The sequence below is a fragment of the Etheostoma cragini genome, chromosome 9, assembly GCF_013103735.1.
Source record: "Etheostoma cragini isolate CJK2018 chromosome 9, CSU_Ecrag_1.0, whole genome shotgun sequence".
NCBI classification, from domain to species: Eukaryota; Metazoa; Chordata; class Actinopteri; order Perciformes; family Percidae; genus Etheostoma; species Etheostoma cragini.
This window is the reverse complement of record NC_048415.1, coordinates 26,561,573-26,583,923: the sequence shown is the minus strand read 5'-3', so window position 1 is coordinate 26,583,923 and position 22,351 is coordinate 26,561,573. Positions and strand designations below refer to the sequence as shown.

General features: G+C 41.2%; 1 protein-coding gene and 1 long non-coding RNA gene across 2 annotated transcripts in view; both read right to left on the bottom strand.

Annotated features, from left to right (window-relative positions):
- Positions 1-22,351, bottom strand: part of LOC117949958 (cadherin-2-like) — a 77,201-nt gene that overhangs the window by 36,183 nt on the left and 18,667 nt on the right. The window contains exons 3-4 of the mRNA XM_034880571.1: positions 4,022-4,251; positions 791-964 (exon numbers count right to left, since the gene is read on the bottom strand). Of these exons, the coding sequence (XP_034736462.1) occupies positions 791-964; positions 4,022-4,251 (404 nt within the window). The remainder of the gene's footprint in view (positions 1-790; positions 965-4,021; positions 4,252-22,351) is intronic.
- Positions 10,196-17,991, bottom strand: LOC117950005. The gene is made up of 3 exons (XR_004657785.1): positions 17,904-17,991; positions 17,549-17,551; positions 10,196-10,205 (listed from the first exon to the last, which is right to left on the bottom strand). It is a non-coding gene; the product is annotated as an uncharacterized LOC117950005 (long non-coding RNA).

Below are 22,351 nucleotides of genomic sequence, written 5' to 3'. Positions count from 1 at the left end.
GTGTAAAACTAGTGGTAGTAAGGTGGCGTTAGTTAAAACTAAAAAAGAAAGTCTGAAAAAGGGACAAAAATGTCAAATTTGTGTTTGTTTTTGAACCGGGAAGACATCGCAAGGTTTAAGTCAGAGGCTTCTTGTCACAGCTGGATGCAAACTAGTTCATGCTTTTATCTAAATTTGCTTATTGCAATATGGTGCTCAATGTTCAGCCTACAAAGAATGTGGGCTGAAGTTTATTTAGAATGCTGCTTTCAGGGTCTTAACAAAAGACAAAATGGCATCATGTTACACCAGTTCTCAGAGGCCTGCATCGGCTCCCAATTTGTTCTGGAATTCATACTTTTATTTGACTTCCTGTCTAAAAAAAAAGTCCTGCTGTGACAGACTTATCAGACCTCTAAGGTCATCTGGCGCGGGCCTTTGGGCTCCTGCAAGGGTTAAGATCAAAGTTGGTTTCCATGCTCCCAGCTGCTGGAATATACTGTCAGATTGCATTAGATCTTCCTCGCTGGTAACATTTAAAAGCAGACAACATGTCTTTGTTTCCTGTGCATGTCATTAGATTCTTTAGGTTGTGGTTGTCTTTTTATTTTGCATTTGATTGTAATAATCACAGCTAGGGCTGTTTGTGTGTGTGCCTTTTGTGTTCTTTTCTTTGCACATTGTATTTCCTTTGGAATGAATGTGCTCTATAACTGTTTGTTTCCTTGCCTCAGGGTAAGTCAGTATAGGGTCCTCACAGCGACTGAAAGATGTGTATGTGTGTATGTGTGTGTATGTGTGTGTGTCTTACTCTGACTAGGTCCTCGGGGAACTGTCCTCGCGAGTTCTCGGGGACGTTGATAGGCGGAATGACCCAATCCCTCTTCACCCGCCTCAGAGTGCCATCGCCCCTGACAACCACGCTGCGCCATGGAAACAAGATCTCTGGTATCCGCTGAGTCAGTGTTGATTCACTTGGCTTTACCTGCAGAGACAGTAAACAAGCGTTACACAGACACACACACACACACACACACACACACACACACACACACACACACACACACACACACACAGGGAAGGCTTGGTGACAGGGTATTTCTGACCTCATTCAGTGGCTCGGATTAATGCTCTCATTATAGTCTGTCTGATAAATGACCACCACCTGTCAGTGTGTTTGTGTGTGTGTTTTTGTGTGTGTGTGTGTGTGTGTGTGTGTGTGCAAGGTGCACTGGAGCGTGAAAAGGAAAAGGAAGAGCTTCTCCTTGAGTCAAACAGTTTACCTGCTCAATACCCAACTTAACATTGTTTTTTTCTTCTTGCCATGCCCCCAAAACGTGCTCGTCCAAATGACCAAAAATATGTCCGAGTGGATTTAGGAGAAAGAGGTTCCCCAAATGGGGCTCAAGACATTTCGAATATTTCTATCTGCTCCTTAAAAACATGCTGGGTTTGAATTATTTACCCATCATGGAAAAAGATACAGAGTACATATGTGAAGGTGTCATACAGTGTAGAAAAAAGTTTTTTAAAAAGCAGTGATATATAAAAAAAATTTTTTGTCTAATTTGTACATACAGTATTACTTATCTTTTTATCCTTATATGTATATATATATCTTTTTAAATTGTATTGTTATATTATTTATCTTTTTATCTGTATTTATATATATTACTTATCTTTTTAACTTGTAATGTTATATATTATATTTATCTGTATTTGTATATATTTTTTGTAAAAATTACTTATATTTTGAACTTGTAATGTTATATATTAATTATCTTTTTATCTGTATTTGTATATATCCCTTATCTTTTTAACTTGAAATGTTATATATTAATAATCTTTTTATCTGTATTTGTGTATATCACTTATCTTTTTAACTTGTAATGTTATATATTACTTATCTTTTTAACTGTATTTGTATATATTACTTATCTTTTACATTATACTTGTTGTACGTGTCCTTATTGCACCGTGACCCGGGGTAAAAAGTATTTTCGATTGCTCTGTATTTCCGGCACATTTTGCAGAATTGACAATAAAGTTGACCCGACTTGACTTGAATTGACAGTCCAAAACGTCACATTTCCCTCATATCGTGCAGCCTTATAATTAAAATGAGCCTGTCTGATGCGTCAAGCAAAGAGTGATTTTCCTGATGTCTGGAGCTCGGCGTCCCGTTTGTCTCACTCTTCATTTTGATTGGATAACGAGCCTTGCGCTGGCTCTGGCTCTCAGTTGAAGGGCACAGTGCTGACACTGCTCCCCTGGCAGATGACTGGCTGTTAACTGCCATGGCTGTTGCTCGGGACTTCTCCTTATGAAGGATTGTTGACAGCTTCTTTCACTCTCAGTGATTCTCCTCCTCACCGACTCCAGCGAGCACTGATAGCAGCTAAAGCATATGGCAGCTGGCTATTTCTGGGCTGTGTTTAGTGAAACAGCCAATCAAGGCCAGTGTCTTGTCTAAATAATTGCAGAGGGCCTTATTATCGCTGTTGTACATGAAACACACTAACAGATGGCTGTTTGACTGCCTTTTGTCTCTGCAATCAGCACTTGGCCCACCTCACATGCCTGCTGGGCTGGAAAAGCTGATTTCATATCCGTACAGATTTCATCCATCATTACCGGAGCCTTGGGGGTAAATAACCTCCCATCATGCTGTTTTACGATGCTGCTTGTCAAAATGTACAGTTCTCTCTCAGAAAGGCTTCACACATGCTGGCACTCTGACCCAGGTGTTGGTTAACACAGTCAGGTCCTCTAGGTGTTATTGAATCCACTCATTATCGAATACCTTAGGACACGCAGACCAAACATCAGTGTCCACTGTATATTCACTGGGGGACATTAAATCTGTGTGCACTGTCCCAATGTGTACACTGTTCTTGCTTGAATATTATTGTTACAGCCCATTAACCAAGCTAACAAATGTATTGATGACCCTATTAGGACTGGAACTACAAATTATTTCCATTATTGATTCATGTGCTGCACAAAAAAGATCTAAGACTTGAACACAAAATACAATAAAGGCTTATTTCTCTCAGATATTGTTCAACAATCTGTCTAAATCTGTGTTAGTGAGCACTTCTCTGCTCTTGCTGAGGAAATCCGTCCACCTCACAGGTGTGGCAGATTGGGCTGATTGGGCAGCATGATTATTGCACAGGTGTATCTTAGGGTGGCCACAATAAAAGGCCACTTTAAAATGTAAAGTTTTATCATATTGGGAGGGGGGGGTCTGAAAACCAGTCAGTATGTGCTGTTATGGTTAGGGTTGGCGCTTTGGAGAGGTGTTCTCTTCACAGATGAACCCTAACGCTAACACCAGATGCTGATGAGATTTGGACCCCCTCCGACCCCCCCAACACAGATATAAAACTGGACATTTTAGAGTGGCCTTTTATATCTTTTGATATGCCACCCCTGTGATGAATTATAAGAGTGTTACAGTCTAAGAGGGAGGCACGTTATAAAAGGAGTGTGTGCGTGTCGAAAAGCCTCTCTGCATCATGGGGTTGTATTACGCGCACGGGTGTGTTCAGATTGTTATCTCGGCAAAGAAGAAGTGCTCACCGACACAGATTTAAACAGGTGTGTGAACAGTATTTGAGAGAAATAAGACTTTTGTGTGCATGGAAAAAGATATTTGAGCTCAGCTCATGAAAAATAGGGGCTAAAACAAAAGTGTAGCAGTTTTAATTTTATTCTGAGTATATCCATTATATTTGGAGATAATTCAGTACTAATTTAATCTATAAAATATCAAACATTAAAAGCTTTCATCCGTACATGATGTTTAGTGTGACCAATAGTTCAAGGTAGTCTATAAAAATTACGTTGGGTGTTCTTATAGTGAATAATGATACTTTAATTATTTCAATACCAAACACCAAACACAAGAAGAAGCCCTTTCTTCACCATGCAGTAAAGCTGGACTCATCTTTTAGAACCAATCAAGTTTCAGCTCAGCTGTCGACTTTGATGTTCTAGAGTGTATGGAAACGGCTCCTGGCTGCTGCTGCTGTTTTACCTGTTCAGGTCCAATGCTGTTGCCATGTGGACGGACGTGGAGGTGCACTCTGGTCTTCCAGACCTGTTTGGACTGCAAGTCTCGAGCGTAGACCACCTCCACAGCGTTTCCCTTCCCCACCAGGCTAAGGCGGCGCAGGGCGTAGACCGTACCGTCCTCACTCACCCTGAAATCGGACGAATCTCCAACCTGGAACCACACCTTCCCTCTCCCGCAGTCCATGAAGCTCACTGAAAGAGAAAGACGGAGACAGTCGTCAGACTGAGTGGGGAGACCCATCAATCACCTGTATGATGTGCTGTATTGCAAATAAGGTTAAATGTCACCCAGCAGCCAGCTGGCAGAGTGTTTCACTTTTACATCCCGGCCGGGCCCACCAGTGGGTTTCTAATTACATATCGTCATTTGTGAAAAGTAAAAGATGCAAAGAACATTGGAATATTTCCAGATGTGGCGTAAAAAAAACGTTGTCATGTTGATGCCTTCTACAAACTGTTAACACAAAGTCATAAGCTTACTTTTGTAGTATTAAGATTTTCTATCTGTAAAGATACGTCGCTGTCTATCTAAGGGTGCTTGTTGAAAGGCAACTGGACTTGCTTTAGGCCCTTTAAGATTTTTTGTTTCTATCCCAAGTAGTCAAAAAAGATATTCCTCAAAGGTCCCATGACATGGTGCTCTTTGGATGCTTTTAGACCTTAGTGATCTCCTAATATTGTTTCTGAAGTCTCTTTTATATAGACCTTAGTGGTCCCCTAATACTGTATCTGAAGTCTCTTTTATATACACCTTAGTGGTCCCCTAATACTGTATCTAAAGTCTCTTTTATATAGACCTTAGTGGTCCCCTAATACTGTATCTGAAGTCTCTTTTGTATAGACCTTAGTGGTCCCCTAATACTGTATCTGAAGTCTCTTTTATGTGGACCTTAGTGATCCCCTAATATTGTTTCTGAAGTCTCTTTTATATAGACCTTAGTGGTCCCCTAATACTGTATCTGAAGTCTCTTTTATGTTATAACTGAGAAGGGTCTGGTGTCACACAGGCTAGATTTTCATTGGAGCTAAGGTGCCACACCCAGCACCCAGCAGGATAAGCAAGGTAGCCCAGACGTCTTCCAATTTTCCCATTCCCCCCTTTGCCAGGCCAGACGGGATGTGTATCTCTCTAGCATGCTCGGGCTGAACCCAGGGTCCTCCTCCTAGTTGGACGTGCTAGAGGGCCAAGTCCACGAGGCATGCTGATCAGAAACTCCAACCAATTTAACTGGCTGCTTTCCTCAGCTCTACTTTAAGCTCCTTCCGGTTGCTTGAACGCGTCACCCCTTCACTGGAGCTGGACAGAATGGCTTTTTTTGGTGTGAATTGTAGGTCTGTTCCCTCTTAGCCGATTAGTCAACTAATCTGTGGTTTTGGTAGTAGTAATTTTTTTGCTTATTCATGCTTAATTACTGATTTCCCAAAAAGTTATGAGCACATTTCGGCTGAACACAAGATTGAAAGTGGTGCTCTTGCAGGATTGTGTTGAAACTTAGTTTTACAGATGTTTTACATTTTGCTTTTCTAGTCTTAACCACCTCCCAAAGTGCACAGCTCTGTCGATTAAATCAACTAATCGATTAGTCGACAAAATCATATAAGTGCTAGTCAACTAAGAATGAAAGAATCCTAACTGAAATCCTAACTATGCAAAAGTCTTCTCACGTCTTGGAGACCCAACCTCCAATTTTGATTCCTTCAAGAAATCTAAATGCTAAACTAGTTTTTATGTTCAGTTACATACAGTGAGAAAAGCAGATTGTCATGATAAACAGCTTCCCAAGTCTTCTCCTGCCAGGATTCAAATAAGATAAACGATGCGTGAAAACACATCGTTTTGGAACCTGCTTCATCTTGCACATCTACTGTATAATGGCAGCCAGAAGCAAACAGCTGCCCAATCAGAGCTGCGTATGTAAATGACATATTAACTGGCTTAAATGCCTTCAAGATCAAAAGATAAAGTCTTCTCTGTATGTGTGAACATTGTGGTTGGGCCTGTCCAAACCCCGGAAATGTGCTTGTCCAAATGCTGATGCTCAACACACCTAGAATATTTCCATCTGCTCCTTAAAACCAGGATCGGTATTGAATAATTTAATGCAACAAACAGATCCAGAGTATATACAGTATGTGTAGCTATCAAATATTCATTCAAATATGAGTATTCAAAAGCTGCTGAAGGGGAACTTTGAAGGATAAAAAGGTTTTAACGGGGTTAAAGGCAAAAAATGGATGTGGAGTAACCTGACTTGCTATTAGATAAGCATTAGAAGAAAGATCGATGGACCTGGCCAGAGAGAGTGGAGCCTGGCTGTAAATCCCAAAGCTGAAGACAGGATTTGCAGAAGTAGAACCATGAAACAGGCAGAAACGGGAACAGCTTTCAGCAGGAACAGCAGGCTTTTCTCTCCCTGTAATTTTCTCCTCTTTATTTGTTTGCCAAGTATAGCCTACCTTCAGAGAGGAAATAGCTTTTTGTGATGCCTGGGGGGAGGTGCGCTCTATGACTGCATTTTGCCGGGAAATCAACGAGAGGTTGTCCGCGGTGTGATTCGAGCAGACACACGGCACACTCATGCAGAACAAAGCTGTCGCCGGCAAATGTCAGCTCATCACAGTAGGCATATTAACAACAAGTCAGCGCATCCATAATGGCTGCTTCCACCTCAGCTGGAGGAGAGAGAGGGAGAGGCCTCGGCTTGGGAATCTGTCCAACTGCTTCCTATGTGGGCGATCAAACCAGGAAAGAAGGAATTTCATCAGATTTCCACAGTAAAATGGAATGTTTTGATGCTCGCTTCACGCAGAACCAACAAAAGCGATGTATTTTCTGTCCAACATGGCGTCGGAAAACTAATTACGGTCGCACGCAGCTAAGGATTGAATTCAATACATAAATCAATTGGTATGGACTACTTTTTTTCAATTAATCAATATGTTGGACGACACATCACTTTCATTTGTTAATACAATTGTATTCGTAAAATGGTGGGAAAATCCATCAAAAGAAAATGAAAGTAAATTCAATTATTTAATCATGTATCATTATGGGTCTCTACAAATATCTTGTTTTAAAAGTAGGAAGTAGGCAGGCATTGAGGAAAAATAAATTATGTATAGAAATCAAAAATGTCATAGCTCTCTGAATCAGATTGGAATTGGGAGGGGCCTTAATCTAACTTTTTCTGTTTCTCATCTCAGTTGGTGAAAATTATAATGGTTAAATATAATGTTATACCCAACCCCATTGTTGTGTGACGTTAAAACAAACATGCTAATGCTAATGTCCAGGACTGGGGACAGACTTGAATACTTTTTGGGGGACAGACCCAATTGCCTCTAAAGAAAAACGCCTTGCCAGTCAATACCCAATTTCAATACCTAAGGAGTAAATGATTCTACTATGATCTAATGATGTCTGTGATTGGCCGTCTAACATTACACGTCGGAAAGACATAAAGGAAAAGGTAGGATCTGAAAACTACACAAACTACACGATTTGTAGCATCATGTGTAATTTTTTTTAGTTCTATGAAATGGGAATTAAAAAACATATCGTTTAGGAACTGGTATCAAAGTCCCGGTATTGAAGATTTTTTAATGATACCTATCTCCACTAATATCCATATTCCATTTATTGTAGGACACTTAAGGACACTTAATACTGACAAGTACGTGTATTTTTGTCTGGAATGGTTGCTTTACCACTTCAGTATGCTAATTTATTCACCTCTCTGATAGAAACAGTTTATTTTTAGTGGTGTTGATTTGATTTGAAATGCGGCGATAGCTGGATGGAAATAGCACTCACGAGACCGAGAAAAGAAAGACAAACGGAGAAAGGGAAACTAAGAGAAAGTGACTGTGGAGAACTGACCAGCAGACATTGTGCTGGGCAGCCATAAGCACTGCTGTGATTGGATGTACCTGTATATTTGTTGTGTCTACAGTGTAAAGAGAGAATTAAATTTATTATCCGGAGATTCTGTGCTTTGGATAATAAATACATACCAAGGTGTTTGAAGTTGGTGTGAAGGACGCTCCTTCACATTGTCTGTGCTGAAAATGAATTCTAGTGCTGTTCAAGTTCAGATTTCACATCTACGGAACGGTCTAAAACATAATAAATAAATGCAATCTAAAAGTATCTATATATAGTAAATTGATGACCCGAAAAGAAGGGGTTCTGGAGTGACATGACTCATTTTATAGGCAATATTCAAGCCTTTATACAGTATTTGAACCTCAGTAAGAGTTTGAGTTTCTTCCCTCCTAAGTATCTGAACAAAACACAGAGATTATAGTGAAATTGAAACCAACTCTTCTTTATATTTTCCCATCGTGTTTGTTTTACTCAGACTTTCTTGTGAAATATTAAAGAGTTTTTCAGGCTCCAGGCGCCCCGTGATGATGAATCAAGTCAAACAAGCTGAACAGGCAAAACGATTTTCCGGTTGAGCTGTTCACCATATGCACGCCTGCATGACAGTGTGGAAGTTGCATTGTTTTACAAACCAGAAAGGTTTGAGAAGCACTGACATTGCAGTGTTCTGCAGTAGAAAGCTCTCAAACTGTACCTTATCTGTATCTCGTCTTGTATTTCCGAGCTTGTGGAGGCTGGTCCGAGGGGATATAATTAACTGCTTCACTTGTGAGAAGTCAAAAAGAAGCTGCTCAGATGCTGAAATATTCTTTATGCACAATATTTAATTGTTTGATGGGACAAACAACATTCTAACAATGATGCTATTGTAGGATCTTCAAATATTAAGTTTGTCCTGAGTGTGGCATAAAAGGAAATGCAATTGGTTCAATATCAAAAGGGTTTATCATTTGGGGGGACAAAAAAAAACTTGTGATAAGCACCTTACATAGCAATCTTAATCTTTTTGCATTTTGTCTATAAGGGTGCCAATTTGGAAAAAATTCTGGAGTGTCTAAAACAGAAAGGGGTCATCATCTGGGGAACATGAATCGGCTTTGTACATTTGCGTTTTTCTATTTTCAAACTGTTTTTTTGGCTTGGTTTCAGGTTTGAAAAGTATTTATATTAGCATATTCTGAACATCAATGAAACAATAGCACCATTCACACGACAATACACACACTGTGGCCGAGGCTGCAATGCCAGGGGACACTTGTTCATCAGATGAACATTCACACACATTCACACACTGTTGGTGCAGCATCAGGACATTTGTCCCACTATCTGCTAGCTGCCTGTCCCCAGAACACACTGTAAAAAAATCGCGGCCTCTGTAGAAAGCCCAGGGTCTACAACCGCTGACAAAAACAATCTGCAATACGAAGTATACACAAACAGTGTTGCAGCGTTCCAGCCAATAACCAACAAGAAGTATTTAGGGGTGGGGGGGTTGGTGCGTGGAAGCGAAGAAGGGAGGGGGACGGGATGAGGAAGAGGGACGAGCAAGCTAGTCCTGTTTTGTTTGAAAATACTTTGAACATCACCCAACATTGCTTAGAGCAGCTTTAAACTAGTGATAAGCGTACAGTGTTTTCCTTAGACTGTTATTCATGCTAGAATAAAGTCCTCAAAAAATATCATCTTGGCCACAATGCCCCCACCCACCCACCCACCCGTCTTTCCACTGTTAGCCACACTAATTAATCAGTTTGAAGGGTTAGCAGCGCCTCAGGGCAGGTGAGGGCGTTGGACTCCCACAGCACACTGGGATCATTTCTCTGGCATTTCACGTTCCTCGCAGCATGCTAAGTGTATACTGTGTTCATTCTAATGTTGACTAACACAAATGGCATTCTTTTGTCTTTAAAAATCATGAATACCAACAAATTAGTTCCTTCAGGATTTCGTATCCTTTTTTTAAGATGTTGCGGCCCAAAATGCCTGATTGAATGTAATTTCGTTGCAATGAAGTTGCGAGAGACAGTGAAAGTTGGAATAAAAGTTTGTTTGTACAGAACTTAAAAAAAAAAAAAAGGAAACTTGTTTTGGGTAGAATAAAACTACTCTGGACTAAGTTTTCCTTGTAACCTTACCAATAAGGCTAACAATGCTGCAAATGTTGGAATTATATGAAAATGGCTGGTGGATTTAAGATAAAAAAATAATTTATTGAATGAATCAAATTTGAGCATAATGTATGTGTCAGTAGCTCATTGACCTTTACATTGTTAGTTGTTTTCCTATCATGGCCTGGGACATATTCATACAGTTTGATAAAAGTACGTATTGGACTTTAACTTATCATTGCACATAACATAACAAGTGTAGCTTGTGAAATGTTTTTCATCGTCTTTTGCTGTACGTTTTGTTGGCAAATGCGAGATGTTCAAGTCACACGCGTATCGTCTTCATATCAGAAACAAGGAAAATAATTTGGCAACGTACAGTACGTGTGACGTTAACACGTTCTCACTCCTACTTGGTTATGGCTTTCAAAGTCACATATTGATAAAAAGACTGACACGTGGGACTGCTGGGATTGGTTGAAGTCAAAGGAAACTTCAGTGATTGCTGAAAATTTGCGAGTCGCACCAAAGTCATAGTGAATTTGCGTGAATTGGCACGATTGGGACATTGCGAAATCCTGTAGGGACTGAATTATATACTGAAGCAGTCAGGTTGGGAACCCAAAGGTTTATGCATATTTCTCCTTTACTTTTGCTTGAAATATGACCAATGTGTTCTAACTGGAGCCGGAGTTATACAATAAATGTCTCATTGTCGTAGGAAATATTAATGCCTACTGTTTACCAATACAGCTGTGAGCTGTGTATACATGTAGGTCTTTGCAATACAAGTCAAATCAGTAAATGTTGCAAGTATTCACATACAGTATTTTGGCTGCAAAACACTGCAAATGGCAGGAAGGTCTTTGCAGGGCAACCTCAAATCAAAATGACTTTTGACTAGAGGGTGATTTATAGAGCGTTAAATGTATAATCATATTAAAGTTGTGCAAAGACTGCTAATGTCAGCATGCTAACATGCTCACAATGACATTGTTAACATGTGGATGCGTGTCAGCACGCTAACGTAATTATAAGTAAACACAAAGTGCAGCTGAGGGTGATGGGAACGCCATCACTTCTGCAGGCATTTGGCCATAAAATGTGTAAATGTATTGGACACATTGAAGAGTTGACCTGATGATGGTGATGGGTGAGAGCCAGAGGATCACCAAATTACAATGTTTGTATGACAAACGTGGACCATCTGGGAAACATCCCTATCCCCAACTTAAATCTATTTATTTATTCTATCCTGGTATCGGTGTTTTTAATGTTGTGTTATGCCGTCAATGCAGAGCTGCTAAACTGCTTTTCATTGTCTGTAAAGCAATGACGAATAAACTATTCTATTCTATTCCATCTCTACAGCCTCGCTACAAAACACTGTTTCAATGTTTCCGGAAAGCTATCGCCAGGATAACCAGTGTGTTGTTGTTAGACCGTCCACACAATAAGGGACATACACCAAACAAGCAGTGTGTTGATCTTGTATGATAAAACCGACATGGACATAGACTCTGACCTGGCGGCATTTATTTATTCTGGGGTAGAAAACACATGAATCATAGAACTTGCGGCGAGTCCCTGTGCAAATCTTCAAATTAACTTTCTGTCTGTTAAACACTCACAAACACTGCAGAACTTACTGTGCGTGTGCGTGTCTGTATGTTTTGTGTGTGTGTGTGTGTGTGTGTGTGTGTGTGTCACAGTGACAGCTGGGTGTAGCTAGATAAACTCTGTCTCGGAGCGAAGCCAGAGGCCAACTTCCTTCTTCTCCCTGTCAGCCCAACCCAAGCAGACAGTGAGTATAGAGAGGATAATATTTCATGAAATATTATTTCATAAAAATTAAGGAGGTCCAGGTCCGGCATGAGATGAGAGGAACAAAAATGTCATTTCGAAATATTGTTTGGCCCACCATGGTCATTGTACCGAAAATTAAAATATAATAAATAAATAAAACTACGTGCTTGTGTGTGTGTGTGTGTTTGAAAAATAAATACATATCATTTTTGATGGTACTTTTGATCAGTGGTGTTTAGCAAGCGGGTTTATATGCCTGTTTGGAAATGAACACCCCCGCTGAGAATATTTCTCGGGGGGTTTCTGACTGTGAGAAGCCGGGACTTGGGGTGTCATTCAGGGCCAGATTTAGTGATTTGGGGGGCCTCGGGCAAAGAGCGCCTTGCTTTACTTTTCACTTTTTCTCTAACTGGGAATGTTGGCAGAAGTAGAAGAAGTACTCAAAAAGAAGTACTCCATAAAGGTTTTTTTGAACTATTAGCGTAGAACTATTAATATCGCACAGTACAAGTCCTGCATTCAAATGTGTACTTCAAGTGGAAAGAGAAGCAGGCGGAGCTTAACGATGAATGTATCCTATTATAATCATAGAGTAAAATCTGTGAGCGTGTGAGTAAAATCTGAATATGCAACATAAGCAGTAACATTTCAGGTAAATGTTTTCCACTGAAGTAGAAGTACACCGTAAGTTATTTTGGGGTATGTTTGAATATGAACATATTCAAATGTAATGAACAAATCAAATCAAATAGAATGAACTCTGATATTGGAACCACACCATGGAAGGTCCCTAGATTTCAACTACTCCCCCATTAATGACCTAAAGGATGAACTATGTGCTGACTCCCCACCCTGAACTTTAAATAATACTCCCTCACCACAGCAATGTACACGGTTTCTAAACGCCACACTGGTGTCCCTTGGCAACTGCCCTGCTATCACCTAGCAACTGCCCCGTCTAAGACAACCCCCACTACCCCTGAGAGAGACAACGCTGGGAAGCATGCAGAGTGAATCAGGTACTGCCGGCTGCCTGAAAGGCCGATATGTTCCAAACACACACACGCACACACACACGCACATTCATTTTTTGTACAATTTGTTGTTTTTTATTAATTAGAAACACTATAGTGTCTGCAATATATTCCATATGTTCCGATTTAAAGGGACTGAGTGGGTGTAGGCTTTATCTTTTTTTGGCAATGTGGAATGAAATACTTGACCGTTGCCAGTGCCCCCCCCCCCCCCCCCCCCCCCCCCCCCCCCCCCCCCCCCCCCCCCCCCCCCCCCCCCCCCCCCCCCCCCCCCCCCCCCCGTTCTGTCCCCATCCCCTGTACAATAACATAGGCCTATGTGTACCTATTAGCTTTACCTATTACCTATCTTCATTCCATTGGAAATGTTTATTAACTGTGATTCTTATATATTTTCATAAATGATTAAATCACAGCTGGTTCCTGTTTGAGGACCAACATATCTATGCCATGTTAAGTCTGATATTGTATCACATCACATTGTTTTGCATCATAGTGCATTGTATCTTCCTGCATCAGCATAAATCAACACAATCTCGCCCAATCGCTGACTCGCTCGGAGACCTAAATCGGTTTTATGAATGTGATATAAATCTGCTTTTACAGCAGCTTTTTCATTCAGCACGCGCGCACGCGTGCACGCACGCACACGGTAATCTTAACCAGAGCTCCACCTGTTTTTCCCTCAGCGTTGGACAGACAATCGATATCTGTAGCGCAGATCTGCGACAACTGCTGATAGTCTTGGTGGACTATCACAGCGAAATGAGATTTACTTCATTATGTTGCTTTATTTAATTGTAACAGCGCCCGTAGGGAGCCACTAAATTGCCTCTGGAGAAATTAGACTACAGGCAACTGGACCTGTGGTTACAATCATTTTTTTTAACGTTTCCAGAAACGGTCCATTTTTTAAAGATGATTTTTTTGGGAGCATGTAAGGCCATTAATTCCACAGGACAGATAAAGAAAGGAAAGGGGAGAAAGAGGGGGGATGACTTGCAGGAAAGGGCCGCAGGTATGCAGTATGTGCCTGCTCTACCAACTGAGCTAACCCAGCCACAGAAACGGCCCATATCTAACAGCACAATAGAGTACCTGTCTGTTATAATATTTGACAAATATTTGGCAAAACGGACGGCCTCTGGTTGAAACAGAGCCGGGCTCATTGCCACTGTACGCAATCTCAGGGGCGAGCTGTGCATGATCAATTCTTAATGTTGTGTTTGTTCAGGCTCTGGTCAATCCCCGCATTGATCTGCCTCTAATCACACTGCACACACACACATTAGATATGCAAACAGAGGGACAGATTAGCCGAGTGGCTTAGAGGAGCATACGGCAGCCATGTTGAGGCTGATCCAGCCACCCGACCTCCGTCACGTGGATGAGGAGGGGGTAAGCACAGAAGAGTGTCTGCAGACAGCCAGGTCATGGAGCACGCACACGCACAGACAAACACACACACGATAACAGGACTTTACCTTACACCTTATTTACTGCACGTCACACTAGGGTTGGGCATTGACAACTGATTCCTACTTGGAATTGTTTCAACAATTACGATTACGAATCGTTTGGAGAATTTGGTTTCATATCTGATCATGAGTTCCAAATTTAACATGCGCAAGTTTTGGTTTCCGTAGCAACCAGTTGTGTTGCAGCCATGAAGCACGGTAACCGGCGCTCTAGTGTGGCTTAATTTTACGTAAAAGAACCGGAATCAAAAGGAAGAATCGCATTTCTAACCAGAATCGTTAAAATCCAAACCATGCCCAACTGTAGATCACATACACTTTACATGACTGCCATCCCATTTCCAAAGCAGGCCACAGGGCCTCCAATTTCTCATCATATTTTGCCTACCGTCCGTTAAATATCAACTTTCATTGTTCCTGAGAAGAAATGCAGAGATAGGACTAGGGATGTCCCGAGAACCGGTACTTCGGTACCAAGTCGGTACAAACATTCGTAAAATGCGACGGTACTTGAATTTCTGCTGTAGCATAGGTTTTCTTGGATAATGAAGATACCAAGGTTGCAGCTGCATATATATAGCCAGACCCTCATTTGCAGCAGCTCGGAGAGAAAGAAAATCTATTTTTAATATCAAATTTAATATTTTCCCTGGATTCATTCTGCAGCGACAGTTGCACTGAGTCCGCAAAGTTCATGTCTGTGACAGCAGACAGCAGGGCAGTCGAGTGTGTTATCTGAACAGTTGAACAGGTGAAGTAAAGATGGCTACAACGGTTAAAAACAGGTTTGGTGGTTCACAACTTGCTTCCCTCTCAACATGCTTCTAATGGCGTCTGCGTTTCTGTGTTTTTAGCTGATCTGGGTGAAATAATATTCAATTTTATCGATTGGCAATGCTGTTTTGTCCTCATTGTTCTCCGTGAGGTTAGCAGGTTATGTCATGTAAGTGCAAGTGATGTAATGTAGCGTTTTATGTGGAATGAGAACTGCGCCAAACTCTGTTTATCGCTGGTCAGGAAAAAAACGAGAGTAACAAGTGAACCAGCTTTAAAAGAAACATATTTTCTTTCAAAATTAGTGCCGTGTGCAGGATCCAGTACATGCCAATCAACGGTCCAAAACCCAAAGAGATTTCGTTAAGTGGGAAATAAAAGGAGACTTTCAGTCATAAGTTGTATAAAAGGCAGGAAACAGCATATCCTGACGTGGGAAAAACTGTAATCAGCTAATTTTTGACACTTTACTGATAAATCACTTCAACAATTAATCAAAATTTTTTTGGGTGATTTTAATCAACTAATCATCGCAGCACACAATCCCAAAAGGACCCACTTCAGGACACAAGTTTGTCTAGCCTCCATCAGAGACAAAGAGGGTTGGACACAGGAGTGAAAAAGAGTCTTGGAGAGGGGGAAAAAAAGGCAGAAAGAATTGAAGAAAAGAGAGGAGAGACCCAGACAGCCACAGGGAAACCTGGGATCTCGGAGCCAACGAGACAGTGAAGATCTCCACTTTTAGATCTGAGCCTGAGCAAACATGAGACTACTACCAATTATCACCTAGTGCACCTGTCAACACACACGCACACACAACCACCCACCCACACACACCCACCCACCAGCACCCACCCACACATACAGTCTACCAGCCCGGTGTTAATGAAGACATTCACAGGTCTGCTCACTTCTCCAGCTGCTCCAACTCCTCCACAAAAACCTTGAATGTCTACATGGTCGTGCATGAAAAGCATCAATCTGTGCACTCTAATAATAATAATAACAATAATAATAGACCTTTCATCCACTACGGAAACCCCAACTTGCTTGTGTTAAATTTGGACAGGTGATTGGATAATCCAAACACTTCCAATTAAAAAAAAAAAAAAAAAAAAGTCCATTGGAATTGGAACTTTTGACCGATTCCAAGTTGGAATCTGTCCCCAACCCCCTCCCCCCGCCCCAACCCTGCCCCTTCCTCCACCCTACCACAGCATGCCAAACTGATTTCCCATGAATCTGCGCTCCCTAAGCCCTTTCTTCAGAGAAATCTTTGAGGTAGAACCCTGAGGTGTTGAGGCAGGCTGGAATCAGGTTTTATGATCCAAACAGGACCCTGGAGGAGGTTTGTTTGTGGAGGAAATGGACTGCAGTGCTGGAGGGTTCAGGATCCAGTGATAAACAGAGTGTGACAGGAGCGATGCGGGAGCTCCTTCGGGCGCTCTGTGGTGAAGATGGCTGCTCTGATTAACTGTCACACTGACCGCAGGAGATAAAACAATCACTTCTTAATCCACTTGTGAATGAAACTCTATGACTTTTTTTCTTTGTGCAGAAAAAAAACTGAGATTCTGAGTAACATTATTTAACATAATCGGTCATTAAAGCTGCACAGAATCATCCGTTCAACCTTCAACTTGCGGGGCAGCGGAACGAGATGCAAACAAGCCTATGAATTATCAGCTGATCATAGTCATAGTTCAATTATCAGTCTCATAGTTAATGGGATTGGGTTGGCTCAACATTAGCATTTATTTCACGAGGCAACAATATTGTAGCCTGGAAATCCAGACCCAAATCCGAAAGATTAGGGATCTGGCACCGAGTAATGAGTATAGCTCGAGGGGCGGCACCAAACGTGCATTTGAAAATCTCACTGCACGCAATTGGATAACACTACGACCAATCACAACCCACAGGGTGACGCTTAGCTACCAGCGGAGCTAACTGGTAGATTAAATCTGTTCAGCTCGCCTCTGGCCGTACAGCCTATACCCGTTACACTGATGTGATTGGTGCAGCTTGCTTCTGGCCCACCTATATCAGACACACCGATGTGATTGGTGCAGCTTGCTTCTGGCCCACCTATATCAGACACACCGATGTGATTGGTGCAGCTTGTCTCTGGCCGTCCTATATCAGATACACCGATGTGATTGGTGCAGCTTGTCTCTGGACCTCCTATATCAGATACACCGATGTGATTGGTGCATCTCGGCTAATAGGGCATAGATAATGAGCATCATTAATGATTGCCAAAGTGACTCGCTGAGCAAATTCAATTTGTGCTTCTGCAAGAACTCGGGTTTACAGGGTAACAATTATGTACCATTTCTTTACATCCAATGCCAACGCTGGTTTATATTCTCACTCTCTACATTATGTGCCCTCGGTCACAACGCTCTGAATAAGGATAGGGAAGAGATCATGGTGTTGGCAGACTGTGGTTAAGGTATGGTCAGGGTAAGGGGGTCATGATTGGATAAAAATAAAGCCTGAAGGTCAAACACGCTTACACGTAGGGCTGGGAATCGTTCAAAAATGTGCGATGCTGTTACCGATACCAATGCTGTGACTTCAATATGGGTTCATAAATAATGCTTTTTTTGTTGACAAATGTTGGTAAAATCTATTTGACCAAAAACAAACAGCATTGTACATTATTGTACATTGTAACTTAAGACAGCCAATCACAAACATTATTACACACTAGATCTTGTGTAAAAGCATGCTGCGTGCTGATTGGCTCACTGACAATGAGATTCACTCCTTAGCTATTCAAATTGGGTATTGAATGGCGAGGCATTTTTCAATTCTCGATACTTTAGAGGCAATTCGGTCGGTGCGTACCCAGCCCTGCGTACATGTCCTTCCACCCACCTGAAGTCTTCCAGCCTCGCCACGTGAAACACACACCAGCTCCGGCACATAGCTTTAACTTCATAAATCGTAAGGTATTGGGCAATTCAGTGGTGTTTGTGGTGAATGTCTGTCCAATACGTCTCTTTTAGCTGTTTCTGTCTCCACCAACCCCAGAAAGAATATGTTTCTCTCTAGCTGATAAATGTGCCACACTGTTCACCTGCACCCATGGTCAAACTATCTAAATTAGTCTAGAATAAAGTCTTTCTGTAATGATAAACATATGCACATGCAGGCTGACAGTGTTGTCTTACGGAGGGAATCACCATGTGCATCAGATGTAATCTTCTTTTTGTTTTACTTTTCTCCAGCCCTAGCCAATGGTTTTAATGTTAATCAGACAGGAGTTTTTACAGCTTTTTATTTTATATTGTGTCATGAATGTTCTATATGACAGGTCTGACTGACAGTAGAGCTGATTGGTTCAAAAAAAAAAAAAGCCTGACAGAGAGACAGCTGACAGAGCTTCGAGGGACGTGTATGTAGAAGAATTCATCTACATACTTTTATTGCTTATATGCCAGATTTGAGCCATGGTGTATGCATGGTTATAATGCGCAAATTAAATGGAATAATCACATCATCCCCATGGAGCCCAGGCTTGCATACATCGGTCACTGCAAAACTGTTCAACGTTGCTGTGGTGACCATTTGGCCCAGCCATGATGATTTCCTTTGTGCTACTTATTCTATTCTTTTTTTATGTATTAAGTAAATTCTAATTCCTACTTCCAGCCAGTTGTTCACTTTAATCACCAGACAAACAAGCAGTGGCTGGCGTAATCGTCCTCATTTGGAGCCAAGGGCCTTAATTTAACGATCTGAAACACCAAAATATAAAACGCCCGACACAAATCTAAGATGGGTTGGTCTGAACTAGCTACATTACCCATAGGTGTGGTTTGGGCGTGACGTGCCCAAAAACAATCAGAGCGTCATAAGATACAGTATTAAGGGACACCTAAGGTCTATAAAAAAGAGACTTCATATACAGTATTAAGGGACCTCTAAGGTTTATATAAAAGAGACTTCAGATACAGTATTAGGGGACCACTAAGGTTTACATAAAAGAGACTTCAGATACAGTATTAGGGGACCACTAAGGTTAATATAAAAGAGACTTCAGATACAGTATTAGGGGACAACTAAGGTCTATAAAAAAGAGACTTCAGATTCAGTATTAGGGGACCACTAAGTTCTATATAAAAGAGACTTCAGATTCAGTATTAGAGGAACACTAAGGTCTATTCAAAAGCATTCAAAGAGCACCATGTCATGGGACCTCTAAATCAAACTAAATAGTCTGGTAAAGCAGATTCACTGTAGGTTACTGTGACACAGTGTCTGCAGGTCAAATACAGAATCTGCTCCAAAACTGGAGCTCAACAAGACTAAGCTCAGTCGTCCTCAACACAATGTTAGTGAGCAAGTTGGCTAACAATCTTTTCAGCTGAAGGGTTAACCTCTGTAAAGCCGCCGTCACAAGATCCGCGGTGCAACCCGCTCTGCGCTGACCGTTCTGTGGTTTTCTTATGGGGAGCCAGCGCTTCACTCTTACCTTTCAAGGCGTAATCAAAGCCAGAAGCAACAATGACATATCTGCGCTGTGCTTTGCTTCTTTTCTCTGCGCCCTGCCTTACAGTTTTACAGATTTCAGACCTCTAAAAAGTATTGAAATAAATCCAGCCCAGAAGTCTTCTTGCTGGCTAACTGTTGACAACTGGTAGTCAGTCAGTCCAGTAGCTGTACACTTCGCTTCCATTTATAAGAAAAGAAAAAAAAAAAGGTAGAAAGACCACTGCATAAGTGTGTCCTGCTGGCAGCTAAATACACAGAGTAAGAAAACACCCCGGGTGCTCGCAGGCACCGGTGACAGTGAACGCCACACATTCACCAATGGTGTCCAGCACTTTAGAAATCTGAAGAAAATAGGTTTACACATAAGTAAGCAATGTGGCTGGTACTGTATATACTGCTGATCCAGACTCAGCCCACACACTAAAGGGGTAAAAGTATGCTATAAATATAGCCTGCGACAAAAGAAGTCAACCTCGTCTTTACAGCCACCTAACATCACTAACATGCATTTAAGACCTCTGCACCTCACTGTACTGCTCCAGAAACACGCCGTCTCCATGCTTCCATTGGAGGCTATTTCTACGTTTACAGCTATAGTTCTGCTTTAATGGCAGGTTATGAGACACACTTTATGAGTCAACTTGAGACTGTAGGACTGAGGGTTTAGGGTAAACATTTGAGTGACTGCATGGAAGTAATTATGACTGCAAACTGGAGGCCAAGATTAGAGTCCGCCTGTAGCTTTGGTTGTCTGTATGTGACGAGCAGACTAAACTCAAAACGACATGGGCGGCACACTATAGACACCCACAGCTAATCCTCAGAGGACAGCTGGTGCCCTGACCTGATTGATCTGATGCGCGCGCACACACACACGCACACACACACACACACACACACAGAGAGACTACACACAAACAACACGGATGCCATATACCACACAAGCCCCAACAAACAGTGCCGGGCTTTAATGATGGAATTGCAACGTCTGGCAACCCTATTGCCTAAATAAGATTTTTCCTACAGAATTTACATGGCGGAAGACACATCTACTGTATGTATATCAGTGCGTTACATCTCCTTGGTTCTTTTAATACATCTGTGATTAATTTTCATAAGCATTGTGCCTCTTGGACAATTCAAAAATCTGGTTCTAAATCTGCAAACATCTACTTGTAACTGCTTTACATGATTGTATTATTTTTGCATCCCTATTATCCTAATTTATCAAATCTTTTACCAATTTTGAACGTTTGATTGTCTTTATTTCTTACCGTACTTTGTGTGTTGCTGTTCTGCATTTTTAATCTGACTCAATGACAATGAAAATGAGGGTCGCCACCAGTGATCTCTCGATTACAGTTTCATTTTTCCTGTTTATGTATTAAGTGCCTTTCTTAAATTGTATATGTATTGTATTTATTTACTTTTTTTTTAAGGTTTTAATGTTCCCTGGATGGATATGAACATATTTTTCTGTATGATGCCAAATTGGTTAAACATTGCATAACGTGTTTGTAAAATGAAATAAAAAAAATTAAAAATATAGGTTTGAATGAATTGGAACGATTCGCTAACAGCGAAAACCCAATGTTTGACGTTGAATAGTATAAAGAAAAAACTTGAAAAAGGATCCATAATTATACATTACTTTACATTACATATACACATTTCACAATCGTTAGGAAAAAAATGTATTACTTTTTTTTTTTCTCCTCTCCTTACAATATCGTGAATATTTTCGATGGCGAGTTTTCCACGAAAGCCATCATGCAAGCTCATGCATGTGCTGCCACTAGTGCGCATGTCCATCATGACGCCACGGGCCGCACAATATGGAAGCAGAGCGGAAGATCTTTTTTTTTTTTAGCTTGATGAGTGCTTCATGCACCACTGAGCAAATCTCATGCATCACTGGCATGACTGGGGATCCAGTTCTCTTAATACAACCATGATACCACACACTTGGATGATGGTTGTAATGGATGCTGCCTTTACACTCCCCACCGGTCTCCTCCTCACGCACAATCCCATAATCCTCCCTGATCCAGGCCCTCGCCCCAGAGACGGGACCCCACCTCGCTCCTCTGGACACTGGGAATAAATATTTGGGTATTTGATACTTTGTGCGGCACTTAAACCTCCACCAGCGAGAGTCACATGTCAAAGCGATGCATCACGTCAAATCAAAGCGATGCGTCTGCTTTAAGCTTTTGTAGTGTGCTATAGTTGATTAAAAAGAGGAATAAAAAAAAATCTTTTGGGAATTGATCTTAATGCCTTAATTCAAAACATTTAGGAAAATCCAACCTTTTAAGGACACCAATTTTCTTTGTGAGTTAATAATGTATTGTAAATAAATAAATGTTCTTATTTAAAATAGAGGGGGCATAAATAGACACACCCCAATGTTAAATTCCCATAGAGGCAGGCACATTTTTATTTTCTAAAGGCCAGTTATTTCATGGCTCAGGATACTATGCATCCTTATAAAGTTATCTTAGCCTTTGGAATTAAAATTACCACTCCCAAACACACATCATCACATACCCTTCACTATACCTAGAGATAGGCATGGGGATCTTTCCATAAGATCATCTCTCAATGCAAATCAGACCAGCTATAAGTCTAACTGAAATAACACCATGCCAATCTCTAGGTATGGTGAAGGGTATGTGATGATGTGTGTGTGTGGGGGGGGGG